General features: G+C 62.5%; 4 protein-coding genes across 7 annotated transcripts; 1 reads left to right on the forward strand and 3 right to left on the reverse strand.

The window, feature by feature from the left end:
• Positions 1-449: 449 nt before the first annotated feature.
• Positions 450-3,568, reverse strand: ISG20L2 (interferon stimulated exonuclease gene 20 like 2). The gene is made up of 3 exons (XM_062511182.1): positions 2,776-3,568; positions 1,998-2,198; positions 450-1,230 (listed from the first exon to the last, which is right to left on the reverse strand). The coding sequence occupies exons 1-3, from the start codon at positions 3,475-3,477 to the stop codon at positions 1,117-1,119; spliced, it is 1,017 nt and encodes a 338-aa protein (XP_062367166.1). The 5' UTR covers positions 3,478-3,568; the 3' UTR covers positions 450-1,116.
• Positions 3,569-3,777: 209 nt separating this feature from the next.
• Positions 3,778-6,515, forward strand: METTL25B (methyltransferase like 25B). The gene is made up of 7 exons (XM_062511181.1): positions 3,778-3,843; positions 4,111-4,247; positions 4,325-4,612; positions 4,685-4,747; positions 4,822-5,522; positions 5,986-6,173; positions 6,277-6,515. The coding sequence occupies exons 1-7, from the start codon at positions 3,798-3,800 to the stop codon at positions 6,504-6,506; spliced, it is 1,653 nt and encodes a 550-aa protein (XP_062367165.1). The 5' UTR covers positions 3,778-3,797; the 3' UTR covers positions 6,507-6,515.
• Positions 6,516-6,579: 64 nt separating this feature from the next.
• On the reverse strand, positions 6,580-8,524 carry MRPL24 (mitochondrial ribosomal protein L24). 3 transcript variants are annotated; one of them, XM_062511183.1, is made up of 6 exons: positions 8,479-8,524; positions 7,433-7,697; positions 7,258-7,353; positions 7,071-7,174; positions 6,857-6,987; positions 6,580-6,779 (listed from the first exon to the last, which is right to left on the reverse strand). In XM_062511183.1, the coding sequence occupies exons 2-6, from the start codon at positions 7,610-7,612 to the stop codon at positions 6,643-6,645; spliced, it is 648 nt and encodes a 215-aa protein (XP_062367167.1). In that variant the 5' UTR covers positions 7,613-7,697; positions 8,479-8,524; the 3' UTR covers positions 6,580-6,642. The 3 variants fall into 3 exon arrangements, with proteins under 3 accessions (XP_062367167.1, XP_062367168.1, XP_062367169.1); XM_062511184.1 differs by having other exon boundaries at positions 7,433-7,623; positions 8,479-8,497; XM_062511185.1 differs by having other exon boundaries at positions 7,433-7,616; positions 8,479-8,488.
• Positions 8,525-9,650: 1,126 nt separating this feature from the next.
• HDGF (heparin binding growth factor) lies at positions 9,651-16,181 on the reverse strand. 2 transcript variants are annotated; one of them, XM_062511404.1, is made up of 6 exons: positions 16,024-16,180; positions 10,812-10,888; positions 10,576-10,714; positions 10,315-10,491; positions 10,052-10,242; positions 9,651-9,944 (listed from the first exon to the last, which is right to left on the reverse strand). In XM_062511404.1, exons 1-6 carry the CDS (start codon positions 16,108-16,110, stop codon positions 9,938-9,940), a joined length of 678 nt encoding a protein of 225 aa, XP_062367388.1. In that variant the 5' UTR covers positions 16,111-16,180; the 3' UTR covers positions 9,651-9,937. The 2 variants fall into 2 exon arrangements, with proteins under 2 accessions (XP_062367388.1, XP_062367387.1); XM_062511403.1 differs by having other exon boundaries at positions 10,315-10,714; positions 16,024-16,181.
• Between the last annotated feature and the right edge of the window lie 1,589 nt (positions 16,182-17,770).

The following is a 17,770-nucleotide window of genomic DNA, read 5'->3' on the forward strand; positions in this document are numbered from 1 at the left end:
GGAAACGCTGGAAAAAGTGACGCACGTCGGGGGCTCGGGGCCGCATCCAGCCCGGCGGGGGCGGGATCCCCCAAACCGGCTGCGGGCTCGGCCCGGGCACCGCTCCCGGAGCTCCCTCGCTTACAGCAACACCAGGGACCCGCCGGGGGTTCGAGCGGAAAAGGGGGTACGAGGCGGTGCCCAGAGCCGGGAAAGAGGCCAGCTCGTCCCTGGCATGAAGAGGAGGCGGAGGAAGAGCGGGACGAAGATGTCGCAGGGTGCCGGGTGGCGCCAGCGCCCCGGGGGCCCGCCCGGAGCCCTCGGCCCCCCAAGGCGCTCCCGCTACCGCCCACCGGGGCGGGGACTCCTCCCCACCTCCCACCGAAGGGAAGCGATCTTTAATAATTTATTTTTAATTAGGATTTTGCACATAAACCTTTCAGTTCAAAGCACTGCCCGTTGAGCTCGGGCGCCTTCAGGGTGTGGCCGCCCTCCGGTGCCGGGGGTGTCCCCGGGCCAGCCAGGGGGGGACTCGCAGCTCGGAGGGGCTCAGGCACGCAAACAGGGCGATGCTACTCCCCATGGCCAGGTTTGTCCCGCCCCTTGCACAATGAGGAAGGTGGAACTTAACCACCAAAGCAACTCCCAGAGCTGAGTGGGGACTTTCCACAGAGATCTGAGTCCCACCCACCCCTGCACTGGGTCTCGGGGTACATCGGCAGCTCCCCGCGCTGACAGAGGTAGTTTTGAGAAGAAGAAGGAGCCCGCTCCATTCCCAAAGCCCCAGGGATGGGGGCTGTACTCAGGATGCCCCAGCGTCACTCCCAGATCAGGACCAGCAGCAGCCCCAAAGTGTCTGGGGGGTGCAGGGTCCCAGAGACCCCTCTTGGGTCAGGCACCATCCCAAGCTCTCTCCACATCCCGGGGAGAACAGGACGGAACAGCAGCAGCACAATAAGGCACACCAGGTTTGGGGATGAGGGACGTCACTCCTGGGTCCTTGTCATCCAAGGACTGGGGCAGCCCCTCAGCACTCACAGGACCCTCCAAGGGGCAAGACCAGGCCTGGGGGCATCACTGTGAGCCCTCCCAGAGGCAGGACCAGGCAGGGGGCGTCACTCTGAGCCCCCCAGGGTGTCACTTCTGCTCCGGGTTCTGCCGCAGGTGCTGCTCCCACTCCTCCTCCACCACCTTGTAGAGCTCCATGGTGGCTCGGGCATCCTCCACCGAGGAGTGACCACTTTTTCCTACCTGTTGGGACAGACACAAATCACCACAGCTCCCATTGTCGGGGGCAGCCAGAAATGGAGAAGAGGAGATGTATAAAGATTACAGAGTGCAGGCAGCTGTGGGGCAATGTACACAGCAAGGGTGGAGGGATGCATGGAGATAAGGGTGTGCAGGAAGATTTGGGGGTGCAGATGGCTCAGGTCGGGGACAATCAGGGCGTACAGGCAACTCCAGGGGGCCGCAGGCAGATTAGGAGATGCAAGCAGCCCTGGTGGGGTGCAGGCAGCTTGGGGTGGGCAGACGCAGGGAGATGAGGGGGTGCAAGTAACTGTGGGTGGGATGCAGGCAGAACTGGGGATGCAGGCAGATTTGGGAGGGTACAGGCAGAATGGGGGGGATGCATGAAAGTAAGAGGATGCAGGCAAATCTGAGAGTATCAAAAGCTCAGGGGGATACATGGAGCTTGGCAAAGTATAGGCAGATTTAGGGATAAAGAGAAACCTGGGAAGGTGCAGGTACGGCTATGGGGTGTGCATATATATTAAGGGGAAAAGAGCAGAAAAAAGCCCCCCAAGGCTGCAGGGGTTGAGCCGAGGGGTCTCCCCTCCCACAAGCTGCTTTCCAGAGGAAGGGAAACCGAGGCACAGGGCTGCATTGCTCCAGGACTGGCAGCAATGTCTGAACTCAGGGTGCTTTGGATCTTCCCCTAGGGATGGCCTTCACTCCCCACTGTCTCCCTGGCATGATACAGGGGGTCCACATGTCCTGGGGGGCTCCAGCCATGGTACCTGGATGTCCTGGTTCAGTAGGGCTTTGGTCAGGCGCTTCAGGGAGATGGACACGTTCTCTGGGAAGCCACCACGGCGGTTCAGCAGGGGGATCTGGGACGTGTCCCGGGTGAGAGCTTTGGGGTGGGAGTACCGGAGTGCCTTGAAGTCATTGTGGATGGCATGGCCAACCACCACCTTCCCAGCAAGGACCCGCAGCACCTGCAGAAGAGAAGGGGGGTTGAGACCCCCAGCAGTGCCTTCTATGCTCCATGGGAAGTTTCTGCCCCCCAGGAATGGGGGCAGCCCCATGGGGCAGAACTGTGGGGCTGAGCGGAAGCAGCGCAGCGTGGGGACAATCCCTGTGCTCCACAGGGCAGGCAGATGTGGCAGCTCTGCACCCCCGCACAGCCATTGAGCTGCAGAGTTCGACCCTGTACCCCCCCACCCCACTCCCTGCTCCATGAACCCTGCACCCCCAGCCACACAAACCCCATCCCTGGCCCAGCATCCCCCAGCCCATGAGATGCAGAGCCAAGCCTTGCAGCCCCTCACCCCCAGCCCATAAACCCAGCTCTGAGCCCCGTATTCAAGCCCCGCAGCCCACCACCTGTCTCCTCACCCTCTAACCCTCACCTCCAGCCCCCCACCCTGCAGCCCCCCGCTCCCAGCCCTGCACTCCACGTCCCACCACCCAGCCTCAGCCCCTGAGCTGCAGAGCCCAGCCGCACATCCCCCAGCCCTGGCTCTGTATCTCCCATCGCTGCAGCCCCGACTCTGTTCCCGGAGATCCCCGCACCTCCTGCTGTGCCCTGCGAAAGGGCACGGCGTAGGCCATGTGCCGCGGCCGGATCCCGCTCCAGCGGGTCCGGTAATCCACGATGGGCGCCTCGGGCCGCACGTACTGATCGTACACGACATCGCCCTCGTAGGTGACGATACTGCACCGGGCCAGGGCGCTCGTGCGCCCGCCGGGCCCCGTGCCCACCATCTCACAGTCTATGGCCACCAGCTTGGGGGGCGCCGGGGGGGCACCGGCGGTCTTGGGGTTGCCCCGAGGTGCCCCCCGACCCTTCCCCTTGGTTTTAGCGGGAGCACCAGTTCCAGTGGAGTCGTTCTGCGATGCCGGGGGGTCTCCGACAGCGTTGGCAGAGCCCCGAGCCGTCCCCCGACTCTTCGCCTTGGTCTTAGCGGAAGCATCGGTCCCGGAGAGTCCGTTCTGGGAGACCGGGGGGCATCGGGGGGCGGCGGCAGGGCCGTTCTCTTTGGGGCACGACCTGGGCTGGCCCGAGCGCGGCTTCCCCGGGCCGCGCCCCGTCCCCCGTCCTGGGGCCCGCCGGGGTCCGCCCGCTGCCGCCGGGAGCTGCTTCTGCCGCAGGACCCCTCGGCGCTCCAACTCTCGCCGCCGCCGCACGAAGCGCTGGTGCTTTCGGTTCCCCGGCTCCTTTTTCGGGCGGCACTCGGGGGCGGCGAAGTCCACGTTGAGCATCAAATCGTCCATGGCGGGACCAGGACAGGGCCGCTGCGGTGCGGAGAGGCGGCTCAGCGGCGGGACCGCTCGGCACCGGGGATCCCCGACACGCAGGACTCGCAGCACCGGCCCCCGGAGACCCTTGGTCCCAACCCCCCTTTCACCTCTGCGCCCCGGAACCGGAAGTTCCCGGGAGACACGCGACCGGCCCGGTACCGGCAGTGACGTCATCCACGCGCGCCACGGCGGGAACTCGGCGGCTCCGGGCGCTGAGGGTAGCGCCCGCGGCGCCGCAGCGGCTCCATGACGTAACTGGTGACGTCAAAACAACGTCACGGGGCATCGGCGACATGCCTGGTTTCCCGCCCGGCCCGGTGACGTCACGGGTACTCGAGGGTGAGCGGTGCTCCTGGGTGATGTCGTGGCTCCGGGGGGTGTCTCGATGGGGGGGGGGGGTGGTGGTGGTGTCACAGCCGCGTGACGTCATGACAGAAGGGGTTACGCGTCACACTGTGACGTCACAGTTTGAGGATGTCGTATAGCTGTTGAATGGGATGGGCAGAGCCGGGGAGGGGGCGAGGCCTGGGGTAATGTGAGAGTGCCAGAGCTCATATCCCAGGGTGACGTCAGAGTGCCAGGGCTGATGCCTCCTTGCCGCCCCAGGAACTGCCATGGCGGCCGCCCCCCATCCCAGCACACACCTGCAGCAGCACCTGGAGCAGTCTCCGGAGCAGCGTCGAGCCGCTGACATCATCCACCTCCTGATGCTCTACCGGCCCCTGCTCGATGCTTTCATCATTGTGAGTGTCCCAAAGCTGTCCCTGGGCTGTGTCCCCCCCCCGGGCTGTGTTCCCCACGCTGACCCCACTCCCCACAGGATTTCTTCACCGAGGGTCTGTGGGCACAGCTGCCCCCAGCCTGGCAGCCCGCCCTGGCCAGTGCCACCCCTGTGCAGCTGGCCGGGCTCCTGGGGGGCTGCGGGGGCCCACGGGCTGCCTGGCCCCTGTCCCTCCTGGCATTTGCCGCTGCTGCCCGTGCCCTTGCCTTTCCTCGGGGGCGCCCAGGTGGGTCCCCACGCCCCCCATGTCAGAGCTCCCACCTGCACCCGCTGCTCCGCCGCCACGTCAAGCCCAAAAAGCAGCATGAGATCCAGCGCCTGAGCAAGGTTGGTGCCCCTCCCAATCCCCTGAGATCTCCCAACTCTCCCCAGCCACCTAACAGCCCCCCTTCCCCACAGCTGCTGCTGCGGCTGAGCCAGGCCACCGGCTGTGAGCGTGTGGTGGATATTGGAGCAGGGCAGGTAAGAGCAGGGGAAAACGGAGGGGTCCCAGGGGATCCCCCCCTGACCCGAGCTGAGCTTGTGTCCCCCCACAGGGCCACCTTTCCCGGTTCCTGGCCTTTGGCCTGGGCATGTCGGTCACTGCAGTGGACGGTGATGGCCGCCTGGTGAGCCTGGCTGAGCGCTTTGACCAGGAGCTGCTGCGGGAGCTGGGGAAAACGAGGGGGCTGGGACACAAGAAGAACCCCTCTCACCCCCTCACCCCCCGGGCCCCCCAGCACATCGCTGGGCACCTGGATCCTGCAGCTCCCTGGGGGGAGTTCCTGTTGCCCCCCAACCCCCCAGGACCCAGCCCTGCTGCCCGGAACCCACTGGGGGGTCCGGGAGGCTCTGAGGACGGGGGGCAGGTGCTGGTGACGGGGCTTCACGCCTGCGGGGATCTCAGCCCGGCCCTGCTGTGCCACTTTGCCCGCAGCCCTGCTGTGGTTGCCGTGGCCTTGGTGGGCTGCTGCTACATGAAGTTGTCAACTGCCCCGCAGTCCCCTGGATGTCCCCTGGGCTACCCCCTCAGCACCTCGGTGGCTGCATTGCCGGGCCACCAGCTGTCCTACCGGGCACGGGAGGCCGCGTGCCATGCGCTGGAGGAGTTTGAGGGGCGGCTGCGTGGGGGCAGCCGCCACCTGCGTGCCCACTGCTACCGTGCCACGCTCGAGAGCCTCATCTGCACCATCGACCCCAGCAAGAGGCACCTGGGCCTCCAGCCAGGCAGGAAGGCACATGCCCTCAGCTTCCCCCAGTGAGTTTGGGTGGGTGAACCCCCTTCTGCATCCCCTGGTGGTGCCCAGTGAGTCTGGGGAGGTGGGACCCCTTTCTGGGACATCTGCTGGCCCTCCCTGAGTTTGGGGACAGAGGATCCCTTTCTGGGATGTCTCCTAGCCCCCCATGAGTTTGGGTAGGGAGGACCCTTTTCTGGAACTCTATTTGTGAGTTTGGAGGGTGGGGACACCATTCTGTGTCCCCTTCTAGCCCTGCACTGAGTTTGGGGAGAGGGAACCCCCTTTTGGGACCCTGTTAATGAGTGTGGGGAGAGGGAACCCCCTTTTGGAACCCTGTTAATGAGTGTGGGGAGTGGGGTCATCCTCCTGTGTCCCCTCCTGATCCTGCAGTGAGATTGGGGAGGGGGGTGGATGCCCTTCTGGGACCCTTCTCATGAGTTTAGGGAGTCTTGTCTGGAACTCATCTGCCCCCTTTCATGACAGATATGCTCACCTGGGGCTGCCCCTTGCGGGACTGGACCCAGCGAGGGTTCCACTGGACTCGGAGGCTGTGGGTGCCATGCTGGAGCAGCAGCACAAGGTGGTGGCATTCTGCACCCTGGTGCAGCTTCTGGCACCTGCCGTGGAGACCCTCATCCTGCTGGACCGTCTGCTCTACCTCCGGGAGCAAGGTGGGCATGGGTGGGGCTGCCAGGGCGATCCTCCCCTCCTCTGTCTCCTCTCTCCCTGGACCACTCTCTCCACTCTCCTCATTCTCCTTTGCCTTTTTCCCAGGTTTCCACTGTGCTCTTGTGCCCCTCTTCAACCCCCAGTTCTCCCCAAGGAACCTGGTGCTGGTGGGTGCACGGACCCCACTGGCCACAGTGCTGGCTGGGCTGGACAAGGACAGTGAGGACAGGGACAGCAGTGAGGACAGGCACAGCAGTAAGGATGAAGTTCTGGGGGAAGCAGAGTCCCCCAGAGAAGGGCAGAGTCCTCACAGCCCTGGGCACAGACCACAATAAACCCAGGATTTGTACGGTCTGGGGCTGTGTGTGAGTGAGCCAGTGCTGCAACAAAAGCACTGCACACTACAAACACAGAAAATCAAGGGGGGTGTTTATTGCAGAGCCCGGCTCAGGGGGCTTCTGGCTCCCCCAGTTAATACCAGTAGGATTTCTTGGCCCGGCGCGTCTCCACAATCCCCATGGCATCCATGATCTCCTCCTCAAAGGTCTTCAGGGATGGCCGGTACGTCTTGGCCAGTGCATCCTCCTCTGACGTGTCCTTGGGGCCATCTGTGTGGACGAAGGGATAGCACTGACCCCCTGTTCACTGCCACCATCCCCCTAGCCTCCGCTGCCATCCCACTCACCGATCCACTGCTCAGGGATAATGCCATCCTCGCGTGGCTGCGGGGGCACGGGCAGGATGCGGCCGCTGCGCAGCGACACACGGACACGCTCGCCCTCCTCCGTGTACCTCCACTCCACCTCTGTCGGCTTCCTGCGGACACACGGTGTTGGCACAGGGCAGGACTGAGGTGGGGGGCAGCGGCGGGGTCCTCTCGGCACCCCCCAGGCTGTTACCGGTCCTCGGGGTCCACCAGGCAGATCTGGCTGAGCAGCAGTGGTGCCTCACTGGCAATGTAGGTCCCGGAGTACTTGGCTGTGCGGTTGACGTAGCGATAGTGCTGCAAGGGCACGAGGGTCATTTGACAGCCCGTGGCCTCCCCACAACAGCCTCCTCCTCCAGCCCTCCCCGCTCCAGCCTCACCGTGTTCAGTCCTTCCACCACCACCCAGTTGCGGGCTTGCACCACCTGGGTTACCATCCCCTGCTTGCCCACATCCTTCCCAGCCAGCACCTGGACCTGCGGTGGAGAGAGGGGCAGAGGTGAGACCCCCATCCCAGCTGCCAGCCGGGGGGAACTCGAGGAGAGAGAACCTCACCGTGTCACCCTTAAACACCTTCCAGTCGTCCGTGGCGACGGGTTCCATGAAGACCTTGCGGCGGCGCTGCCCCGGGGGGTTGCGGAGCCGGGCGGCCATGGAGTCGGGGGGCCACATGCCGTGCCGGTAGCCTGGGGGCAGCCGCGCTCGTGCCGCGCTCAGCAGGGCCGAGAGCCGCATGGTGCTGGGGACTAGGAGGTCAGGGGGGGCCACTGAGCCCCCTGCGGACACCCCTCATGCTCCCCAGGGTCATGTGTGTTCAGGGCTGGGTGAGACACAGGGGTCTGGCAGAGCCCACCCACCACCAAAGGGGCGTCACCCCACCCATCCAGGCCCTGAAAGAGCTCCCCCGAGGGGTATCAAAGCGTCTGGCAGAGCAGCCCCCCACAGAAGGCACCCAGGGGTCGCATAGACTCTCATCCCCTCCTCCCCTAAAGGGGACCTAGTCCCCAGCAGACCCCCCACACCCCCAGAAAGGATCCAGGTACTGGTAGAGCCATCCCTCACCCATGAAGGGATTCAGAAATCCCACAGGACACCCCCCCCTCCCCCCACCAAAGGGGACCCAGGTGTCCTGCAAGGCACCCTCTACTCCCAAAGGGGACATGCAGAGCCCCCCGCTCTCCGAAGGGAACCAAGGAATCACATAGACATCTTTCCTTTTCTCCAAAGGGGAACATGGTTGTCCTACAGACCGGGAGAGCACCCCACCAAAGAGGACCCAGGGTTCCCACAGACCCCATTCCCCCAAAGCGCAAGCGGACACCGGCAGAGCCTCCTCCATCCCGAAATGCCCCATGGATATGGCAATGTCTCCCCTCACTCCCAAAGAGAACCCGTAGAGCCCCCCCCCACCACCTAAAGGGAACCCAGGGGTCGCGCAAGCACGACCCCTCCACCCCGTCGGAAACGACACCCAGGCGTCCGGCAGAGCCCCGGCCACCTCCAAAGGGCCCCAAGCCCCGGTAAACCCCTCCAGTACAACTGAAACGTCCCCGCGGAACCCCCTGGCACCCACGGCGCTCCCGGACCCCAACCCTGCTCACCTGCAGGGCGCGCGCCTCTCCCGCGCTCCGGGGGCGTGGCCAGGAGGGGGCGCGGCCAATCACGGGATGGGCGTGGCCCGGCTCAGCGCAGGCCCGGACGCTGCGCTGCCGTGGCGCGCAGCCCCGCCTGGGAGCGCTGCGGAGGCCGTGGGGCTGGTGCCCGGCGCGGGGCACGCCGGGAAGCCGTAGTCCTGCCGCGGGGCACGTTGGGAGCCGTAGTCCTGCCGCGGGGCACGCTGGGAGCCGTAGTCCTGCCGCGGGGCACGTTGGGAGCCGTAGTCCCGCCGCCGCCGGTATTCCACCACCCCCCCACCCCGTTCCCTCAGCCCCGCCGCAGCTCCCGCGGCGCTCCGGCCCACGGTGGAGCGGCTGCCGGGAGCTGTAGTCCCGGCGGGGCTGGAGCCCGGCCACGGCTCCATTTTCTACTGCTGCCCTCCCTGTCCCTGGGGCTGGTCCAGGAGCAGGGGAGGGTGTCTGCTGTCCCCGCTGCAGGGAACCGATCATGGCCAAAATCCCCCGGTTTGGCCTCTCTTCGCTGGGTTGTGTGTTTGGAACAGAGTGCTCAGAGAATGGACACGGCCCCGAGCCTGCCACAGCTCAAGCAGCGTTTTGAAAGGCCCTGAGACAACAGGGTACGATTCTGAGGTGTCCTGTGCAGGGCCTGGAGCTGGACTGGATGATCCTGATGGGTCCCTTCCAGCTCAGGATATTCCACTATTCCAGGACAGAAGCTGAGCGCTTGGAAACCCTAGGACGTTGGAATTGGGGGCATATTGGGGTGTCCTGTGCAAGGCCACAGCTTAATAGTTCCTGTGGGTTCCTTCCAGCTCAGGATATTCCATGGTCCTAAAGGTCAAGGAGTGTTTAGACAATGCTCTTGGATGCTGGAATTTTCAGGTGTCGTGTGCCGGGTCAGGAGTAAGACTTAATTCTTCTGTGTGCCTTCCAGGGCATTCTGATTCTGTAGTTAATATTTTAGGTCCCCTACAAAACCTTTGCCTGGCTCTTTCCCAGCCCCTGCCCCAGCCCCAGCCCTGTCTCTCCCCCTGATCCATTCCCACCACCCCAGAGTTGCCAGAGGGGCTCTGGCAGCCCCACCTCTGGGCAGCCCAAAGGGTCCCAAAACCACCCATGCAGGGGCATCCAGGGGCTAACCAAGGGCCTACAAGTGCTTTAAAAAGGCAAGATTCGCTTTTATTTCAAATCAACTGCTCAGCCCCAAGGAATCACTAATACAAAGCGTGCGCCCACGGCAGGGCAGGCACAGAGCGCTCGGGGTCAGTACCGGGCTGCTCTGCATTCCTCTCTTTTTTTGTAGTTTTCTTTTTTTTTTTCCTTTTGAAATTTCATTTTGGGGTGGTTTCTCTCATCCGGAGCTCTGGACACGATGAGCCGGCATGGGCAACATGGGGCAGCACCCAGGTCCCGGCAGGGAAGGATCAGCTCTCCAGGGAAGCCACTACGGGCTGTGGGGGCCAAGAAGAGACCCATGTTCTTGGTCAGACCCTAGGGTGCCAGAGAAGGCCCCAAGGCCTGCAGGCTGTCGGGACAGGGGTCACCATACCACCCTCACCTCTCCTTGTGGTCTCTGATCTCCTCCTTGCCCTCCTGCTTGGCTTCATTGGTGTCTGGTGCGTCGGCGGTGTCACTGTTCTTCTCCACCTCACATGGGTTGGCTTTGGGCTCCTCCTTGGGGACCTCTTCGTTGTCCACCTTCTTGTCCCCTTCCTGCCCCTCTGCATCCTTGGGGCGTTTGGGGGAGTTCTGGGTAGGGGCAGCTCAGGTCAGCCCAGCCCCTGTCACCCACATCCCCATTCCCAGCAACCCACCCAGTACCTCCAAAGCATCTTCTGCTTTTCTCTTGATCCCAGCTTTCTCGTTCTTCTCCTTGGACTGCTCGTCAATCACCAGCTTCCCCTCCTCATCGCTGCTGCCCTCTGCATTGCCCTTCTTTTCCCCATCTCCCTCTGGCTCCCGTTCGGCCGCCTCGGGGCAGCTCTTCTTCTGGGTGGGCTGTGGGAACAGGGGGGATTCACAGAGGGCATCCAGGAAGGAGGAGGGGGGGGGGGGATGGAGGCCCCCTAGCTCATTACCCACCTGGTAACCAGAGGCTTTGACCGTGGGGTTGTTCTCAATCTCCCACAAACCTTCGCTGAACCCTTTCCGCTTGTTGGGTTTTCCAAACTTCTCCTTGCATTCCTCATAGGGGAAGAGATCTTTGGGTCCCAGGAATGCCCTGTGACAGAGGAAAACAGTTAAGGGTGGGAGCAGAGGAGATCTCACCTTTCCCAAACTCACTGGTACCCGCCCTGTAAGTCTTAGCTCCCACTCACGTTTCATGGGTCCCAAAGAAGAAGACTTGGTACTTATTGGAGGAGGATTTGACTGCAGCTTCTGGCATCTCATCAATCTGTGTAACACAAAGGAAATTGTGAGAGGAGAGGGCAGAGAACCCTGGGGCTCCTCAGACCCCAGGACATCACCCCCTTCAGTGTCCTATCGATGGGCACAGATCAGGAAAGGATAATGTGATTCCTTGGGAATTCACCCAACTGTCCAGAGACACTGCTGGCAAGAACAGGTCAGTAGAACAAATGGTTGTGCCCACTGGTGTGGGGGCCAGCAGGACTCCCCTTCTCCCACCCCCCTCCCCCCTTAAGCTCTTGTCTAGACCAGCTCAGACACACTCAGCAAATTCAGGCGCTGCGCTGCCAGTGGAGACGCAGGCGTCGCCTCCAGCCTGGGCAAGGAATGGGGAAGGGGGTGCCTGGAGGGACAACGCCCTGCTGCTGGGACACCCTGGCCAAAATGGGGTCACCAGACAAGGGGACAGCCTGGCGAGGGCTGTGGGGTCAAGCAGCAGCCGATGCCAAGCCCATAGGCAGGTGCTGCTCCACCGAGCGTGAATAATCCCGAGGCGCCAAGCGGGAACAGAGTGAAAGCAACTCCGGCTGCTTTTTATAGCATCTAAAAATAACCCCCCCTGCAGCCAGCAGCCATAAATTCCCTGAGAAAACCTCAAAGGGAGGTGGAAGGAGCTGAAGGAGGATGCGGGTGGGGGTCTGCTGGCACGTCACTGGGCTGGAAGGTGCCAGTGCAGACTGCCGGGATGCTGGGTGCCATTCCCAGCGCTCTGCTGACTCATGGCACAACCTTTCCTAAGTCACCCTGCAGCTTGCTGAGCCTCAGTTTCCCCAGCCAGCAGGGCTGGGGTGTTGTGACAGGGTGGACCTGGCCAAGAGTCTCTCTGATTTTCTTCCCAGAGCTGGGAATGGAACTAACACTTGCCCCCACTTAGGGGCAATGCTGGCACAGCCCCAGGGACAGAGGGAGGGGATGGGACACTGGGAGGGGCTCTGTACAGGCACCAGGATGTGCTGGATGGTCGGTGTGATGTCCCACTCCTGGGTGGGATGTGCCTTTGTGCCATCCCCACTGCCCAAATGTGGTCTGGGGGCACCCAGGCCGTCCTGCATCAGGATCCAGGGGGTGTTTCAGGATTGGTAAAGTGCTCCCACCCAGCACCCTGGGGCTACTGGCACTGTCATGCCCCAATGCCGCCCATTCCTCACGGGCACGGGAACATTCCAGGAGCACGGACGGTCCCCAGCAAAGCAAAGGTCAGTCCGGTCCTTGCACCAGTCCCCAGCGGGACCCTGGCCCATGGTGGCAGCTGGGAGCAGCAGCTCCATCCCTGGGTGGCACCAAAGGTGGAGGAGGGGATGATGTGACTCAGAGGGGTGGCCACCAGCCCAGCCCAGCCCAGCCCAGCTGGGGATGGTGCTTCCCGCAGGCCACATTCCTGCAGGTCACTCCTGGGATAAAGTAGAGAAGGCCCCATCGGCCCTAGAGCCCCCCCAGGCAAGGACATGGAATCCAGACTCTTCCCCACCAGGCTGGACAGGGACCCCATAGCCCCTTGCAGTGCCAGGACCCTGATGGAGATCCCCCAGCTGCGCCATTCCCCGAGCAAGTTTCCAAATTTCCTTCCCCAAGGAAAGGCAGCATATGCAGAAGCAGGGGCAGCAGGCCCAGGGATGGCTGCCCTGTGGCATTGTGTCCCAAGCCCACTGCTGCCTGTCCCCAGCCCATGAACTGAAGGGCTCCATGGGACAGGGAAAAGCTGGGATCTCCCTGACATTGGGATTCCCTGCACAGCCCATTCCTGCCAGCATCAGCCCTTTATCAGCCCCTCCTGCACCCCAAGGGGATGCAGTGGCTCTATCTACATGGGCAGGTGGGGACTGGGGTGTGGGGACATGGGGCAGACGGGTGACACTGATAGTGCAGGCGGGTGCAAACCCACCCAAAAACCCTGGGCTGCCCAAACTGCCCCATGACAGGGGCCCGGGTCTTGTGGCACTGTCACACCCCATGTCTGTTTGTCCGTCCCTGTCACTCGCTGGACAGTAGCAGTGAGGGGAGACAGGGTACAGTGCCAGGGTAAAGTCCACAGTGCCCATTTCTGTCCCACCCACCACCAGCTCCTGCGAATGGCACTGGTGTCACAGCCCAGCCTTGCCTAGGGACCTGCATCCAGGGGCTGGGGAGGTCTGCAAATGGGCTGGGATGGGTACCCTGGGAGTGGAAGCTGTGGAGCGTGGCAGGGGAGGGACAGGCACAAACCCCTGCTCTGGACTCTGCCCCCAACCTCTGCTCTTCACCTTTGCAACTGGCCCATGGAGCATGGCTGGACACAGCCTGTCCTGCACCGGCCACGGCTGCTCCCAGCCCCCTCCCTGCCTCAGTTTCCCTACTGCAGGACAAGACTAGCAGTGAGGAGCTGGCTGTCAGGAAGGGGAATTAATGGAATTAACTCATGTGGGTCACACACAGCTGATGAAGCCCATGGGGGGGCACATGCACCAGGTGGGGGGGAGGGGGGGGCCTCTGGCATCTCTGAGTCCCATGGGTGCACCCACGCACTCCCCAGGGCTCTCCTCAGCCCTGGGGCCATCACTGGCCCCCATCCCAGCACCAGGTGGGCAACAGGCAGCAAATTACCCAGAGTCTGCTCCAGAGGGTATGGCTAGCAGGATCCTGACACCACACACCCAGCCATGGGAATAGGAGATGCTCAGGAAGGGGGATGTCAGTAGTGCCAGGATCCCTAGCATGGTGCTGGTGCTCCCATGCTCTCCCAGAGCCACCTATGGAAGAGGGGCTGCAGATCTCATCAGAGCAGCAGGGAAGCACCAATGGGCAGGTGACAATGAGGGTTTGGCCTAAGGGACCCTGCAGAGAAGGGGTGAGAGGAAGAGGGAAGCAAGCATTATCTTCCAGTTTCCAGCCACTCATTTCCCCACTTTCATGCCTCAGTTTCCCCCCTGTTTAATGCTGCCCCTCTCAGGGAGATGTTTCCACTGGAAAGCTGCTGATGTTGGGGAACAGTACCAGCTGCCATCCCCAGGGAAAAGCTCAGGGGAACAACCCCTCTTCTGCAGTGCTACCAGTTCACCCCTCAATTTCTTCCCCTATCTCTGTGCTCCAGCCACACTTGGTCGGAAACAAATATCCCAGCACACGCCACGCGTGTAACTGGGTAACATTTCATCACAGCACCCGATTAGTCACAGGCAAGCCATGCCTGCTTCACCCTGACCGATTAGTCACGGTGGGGACTGCTGCACCCCAAACCTCCCCCCCCCCCGATCAACCAGTATCCCTGGGCTTGGGGAGCCCAACCTCCTGCTGCTTCCAGAGGGGGAAAAAACCTGTTCCCTGCCTGCCCCAGCACCCCGAAACGCTCCTGCCATGATGGTGGTGGTGAAACCAGGCGCCAGGAGACAAGTGGGGCGTGAAACCCGAGCGGGCCTGGGCGCACTCCGGCGCTAATTCGGTCCCCGGGAGCCGAGCCCGGCACGAGGCTCCGAGAGCCCCGACCCGGCGTCACCTCCGGCGAGGGCACCCGACCCAGTGGCTTTTCGGGAACCCCGCTGCGATGAGATGGGTAGAGGAGGAGGATGGGGCAGCGGGGCTGTGCTAGGGGCCAGGGGAGCATCGCTTTCCCCCAGAGGAAAGCTGCGGTGGAAAAGCAGGCGGTGGTGGAAGCAGGCACCGGGCTCCCAGGGATCCCTCTGGCTCCTCCTCGCAAAGCCGCTTTCAAATGCGCGTTGGGAGGCCAGTGCCAAATCCGAACGGCTCCCAACCCCCTCCCGGCCTCCCCGCCAGAACCCGACAAACCAAACAAAAGTTATTCAAATCCGGGAGGGGAAGGAGGAGGGGATGGGGGGGACGAGGTGGGGGGGGCGGAATCCTAGGACTTTAAAGCCCACCGCCCCATTCCTCCTCTTTTCCGCTCAATTTGGGGTTTCCAGGCAGCCCCAGTGCCCTTTGCAGCAAGGCCGGGAGGGGAGTGTGTGTGTGTGTGTGTGTGTATGTGGGGGAAACACTCCAAGGAAATTTTAAACTGCATCATCAACCGCTTAAAAATAACCAGCGCCGTGTTGTGTAGCCAGAGCTGCCCACGGCCCCCGGCCGAGGATCCGGCCCTGATGGCTTTGAGCTTCATCCCAGGGGTCCCGGGCTCCTGGCACGAACCCCCGCCTAGGGACGGCCAGGACCCTCTCCAGCGGGAGGGAACCGGAGGGCAGCGGCCGGGCCGGCACATGGTGGGATCTCGACCCCCTTCCCGCGCCCTCCCCGTATGCACGGCCTCCCCTTTTCCCCGTCCTAAGTCCTCAATAATTCTATCGATTTTCTAAAGCCAAACTCCCGGCGAGCGCTGGCACCTCTCTGGCACCCGTGGCAAGAGGTAAGGCCACGAAGAGCCGGGGGACACGCTCGGGGACCTGCCGGGGTGGGGGTCTTGGGGGTTCAGCTGAACCCCCTCGGAGTCCCCCGGATCATCAGTGAAGCGGAGGGGGAGTGACCTGAGCCCTCCCCGGGGTCTCGCAATGGAGCGAGAAGGGCATCGTGGTGCGGCCCAAGGTGGAGAAGGGACCCCCCCGGTACCGGGGGAGGTCACCCCGGGGAGGGGCTCAGCCCGGGTTGGCCCAGCCTCGTGCTCCGCTGCTGGATCCGGCCCCGATCACCGGGCGGCACAAGGGGGTCCCCACTCCCACGCGGTGCCAGAAGCCACGCGGTCTCCACCCGTGACACCCCGCCGCCCCCCCCCCACGCCCTCGGGAGAGAAATGAATAAACAGCACAAAAGGGGCCCGGGGGAGACCGGGATGTTGTTTCCGACACATGAACCACCCCCCCCCCCCCCGCCAAGCACAACGAAATGTCCCAAAAGCGCCTCCCCAAGCCTCGGTACCGAGTAACCCCCAAGTCCGCCGGGCCCGGCCTTATATAAGGTGCCGGCAAAGTTGGACCGCGGCCCCGGTGGAAGGGGAACGGAGGGGGATTGAAGCCTGACCCCAGTGTGGACACACACCTCCCCCCCGCCGTTACACTGGGGCAGCCTGACCCCGGTGCGCCCCATCCCCCCCATCCCCCGGGCACCTCGGCCGCCCGCGTTATGCAACGGGGAGCACCGGAGGGAGCACCGGGGTGGCAGCGGCGGGTCCCATCGCCCCCCACCCCTTCCCCAGCTCCTTACCCGGGCAGGCCAGTGCGGGTAACCCTTCATCTTGGCGAAGACCAGGTCCCCGCATTTGTATTCCTTCTGCCGGTTGGACCGGGACATCTTGGCTGGCGGCTCCTCCCGGGACCAGGGAGCGGGCGGGGGGTGGGGGGAGGGGAGGAGGGGGTTAGGGATGAAGTTTAGGAGGCAAAACCCGGCGAGGCAGAGATTAGCCCCCCCCCCCAAAAAAAAAAAAAAAAAAAAAACCAAAAAACACACACACAAAAAAAACCCTCCCTAATCCGAAGGGGGAGGCGCGGAGGCAGTGGCTGCTCTGCCCCCCGGCGCCGAGCCCGGGCGGGGGGCGGCGGCGGCCCCGGGGTCAGCGGCGGCGCGGCGCAGCGGCGGAGGGCCCAAGCCCCATGCGGTTGTTTGTGTTTGAAATTCAATTGCTCCCTCCCTCTGCCACCAGCCCCCCACCCCCCCCTTCCTCCTCCTCCTCCTCCTCCTCCTCCTCCTCCCGGTGGATGCGCTCGGAGCTCCCCGGCTCGGCAGCGCTGCCTGGGAGCGCACACCCACCGCCCGCCCACGGGACCGCGTGCGCCCTGCGCGGACCCGGCCCCCAAAAACGCGAGCGGCGCCCGAAATGTGCTCGGCTGCAGGTGGCCCTGGAGGGGGTGTGGATGCTTCCAGTGTCACGAGGGAACAGGGACGCGGCCCGGGGTGACACCAGAGGGACGGCCTGCCGTGGGTTCGGCGTGGAAATTGGAGGGTCCGGTGTAGAACCGGTGCGAATTCGGCGTTACAGCGTGCAAAAGCGATGTAAAACGGGCGTAAACCCATGCAGAACTAGTGGAAGACGGTGCGAAAGCAGTATAAAACAGCACCAAAATGTGAAAACACGTAAAAACACGTAAACGTATACAGACATGTAAAACGGTGCAAAACTATATTGTGAAACCGTGAAAAACAGGTGTAAAATAGTGCCTAACCAGTGTAAAACAGCCCCAAAATAGTGTAAGCCTCTGTAAAACAGTGGAAAACTGGCATAACATTGCGTAAAATAGTGCAAAATTGACATAAAATTGTGTAAAACAGTGCAAAACTGGCATAAAGCTATGTAAAACGGTGCAAAACCGGTTTTAAACCAGTTTTGCAAAACAGTGCAAAAGCTGTGTGAGAGTACAAAACCTGTGTAAACCTATGTTAAAACGGTGCAAAATTGCCGGTAAACAACATACATGGTGAAACCATGTAAAACAATGCAAAATGTGCAAGCCAGTGCAAAGCCCGTCTAAACCCAGTGTAAAATGATGTAAACCCAGTTTAGCAGCATCTTTAAAATACCACATTCTGGCTGCAGCTGAATAACGTGATCGAAGAGGGAGGTCAGGCTTTGAAAAGAAAGAAAATCAAGGATTGTGAGCATATGGTGCCCCTACCCAGGGTCCCCTCAGCCCCATTCCCCCTCAGCAGAAGGCAGAATTTTTCCTTAGAAGCCCCGTGTCATGCAGAGCCTGGGCTGGAGCTGCTGGGATTGCTCAGGGCGCTTGGGGAATCTCTGGATGCCTGGGGAGGAGGTTGGGAGCCTGGCCAGCCTCGGCGTGGGGTTACAGGGTGACAAAGTCACCAGGGGAGTAAATAAATCGTCACCCTCGTCCTGGTTCGGACTGAACCTGGGTGCTGCTGTCCCTGTTGGGTCCAACCAAACACCTGGAATTATATTAAACACAGATTAAGTCGTTTGCAAGACCAGAACTTCCACCCTGACCTGGCAGTCTGG

The sequence above is a fragment of the Cinclus cinclus genome, chromosome 31 (genome assembly GCF_963662255.1).
Source record: "Cinclus cinclus chromosome 31, bCinCin1.1, whole genome shotgun sequence".
NCBI classification, from domain to species: domain Eukaryota; kingdom Metazoa; phylum Chordata; class Aves; order Passeriformes; family Cinclidae; genus Cinclus; species Cinclus cinclus.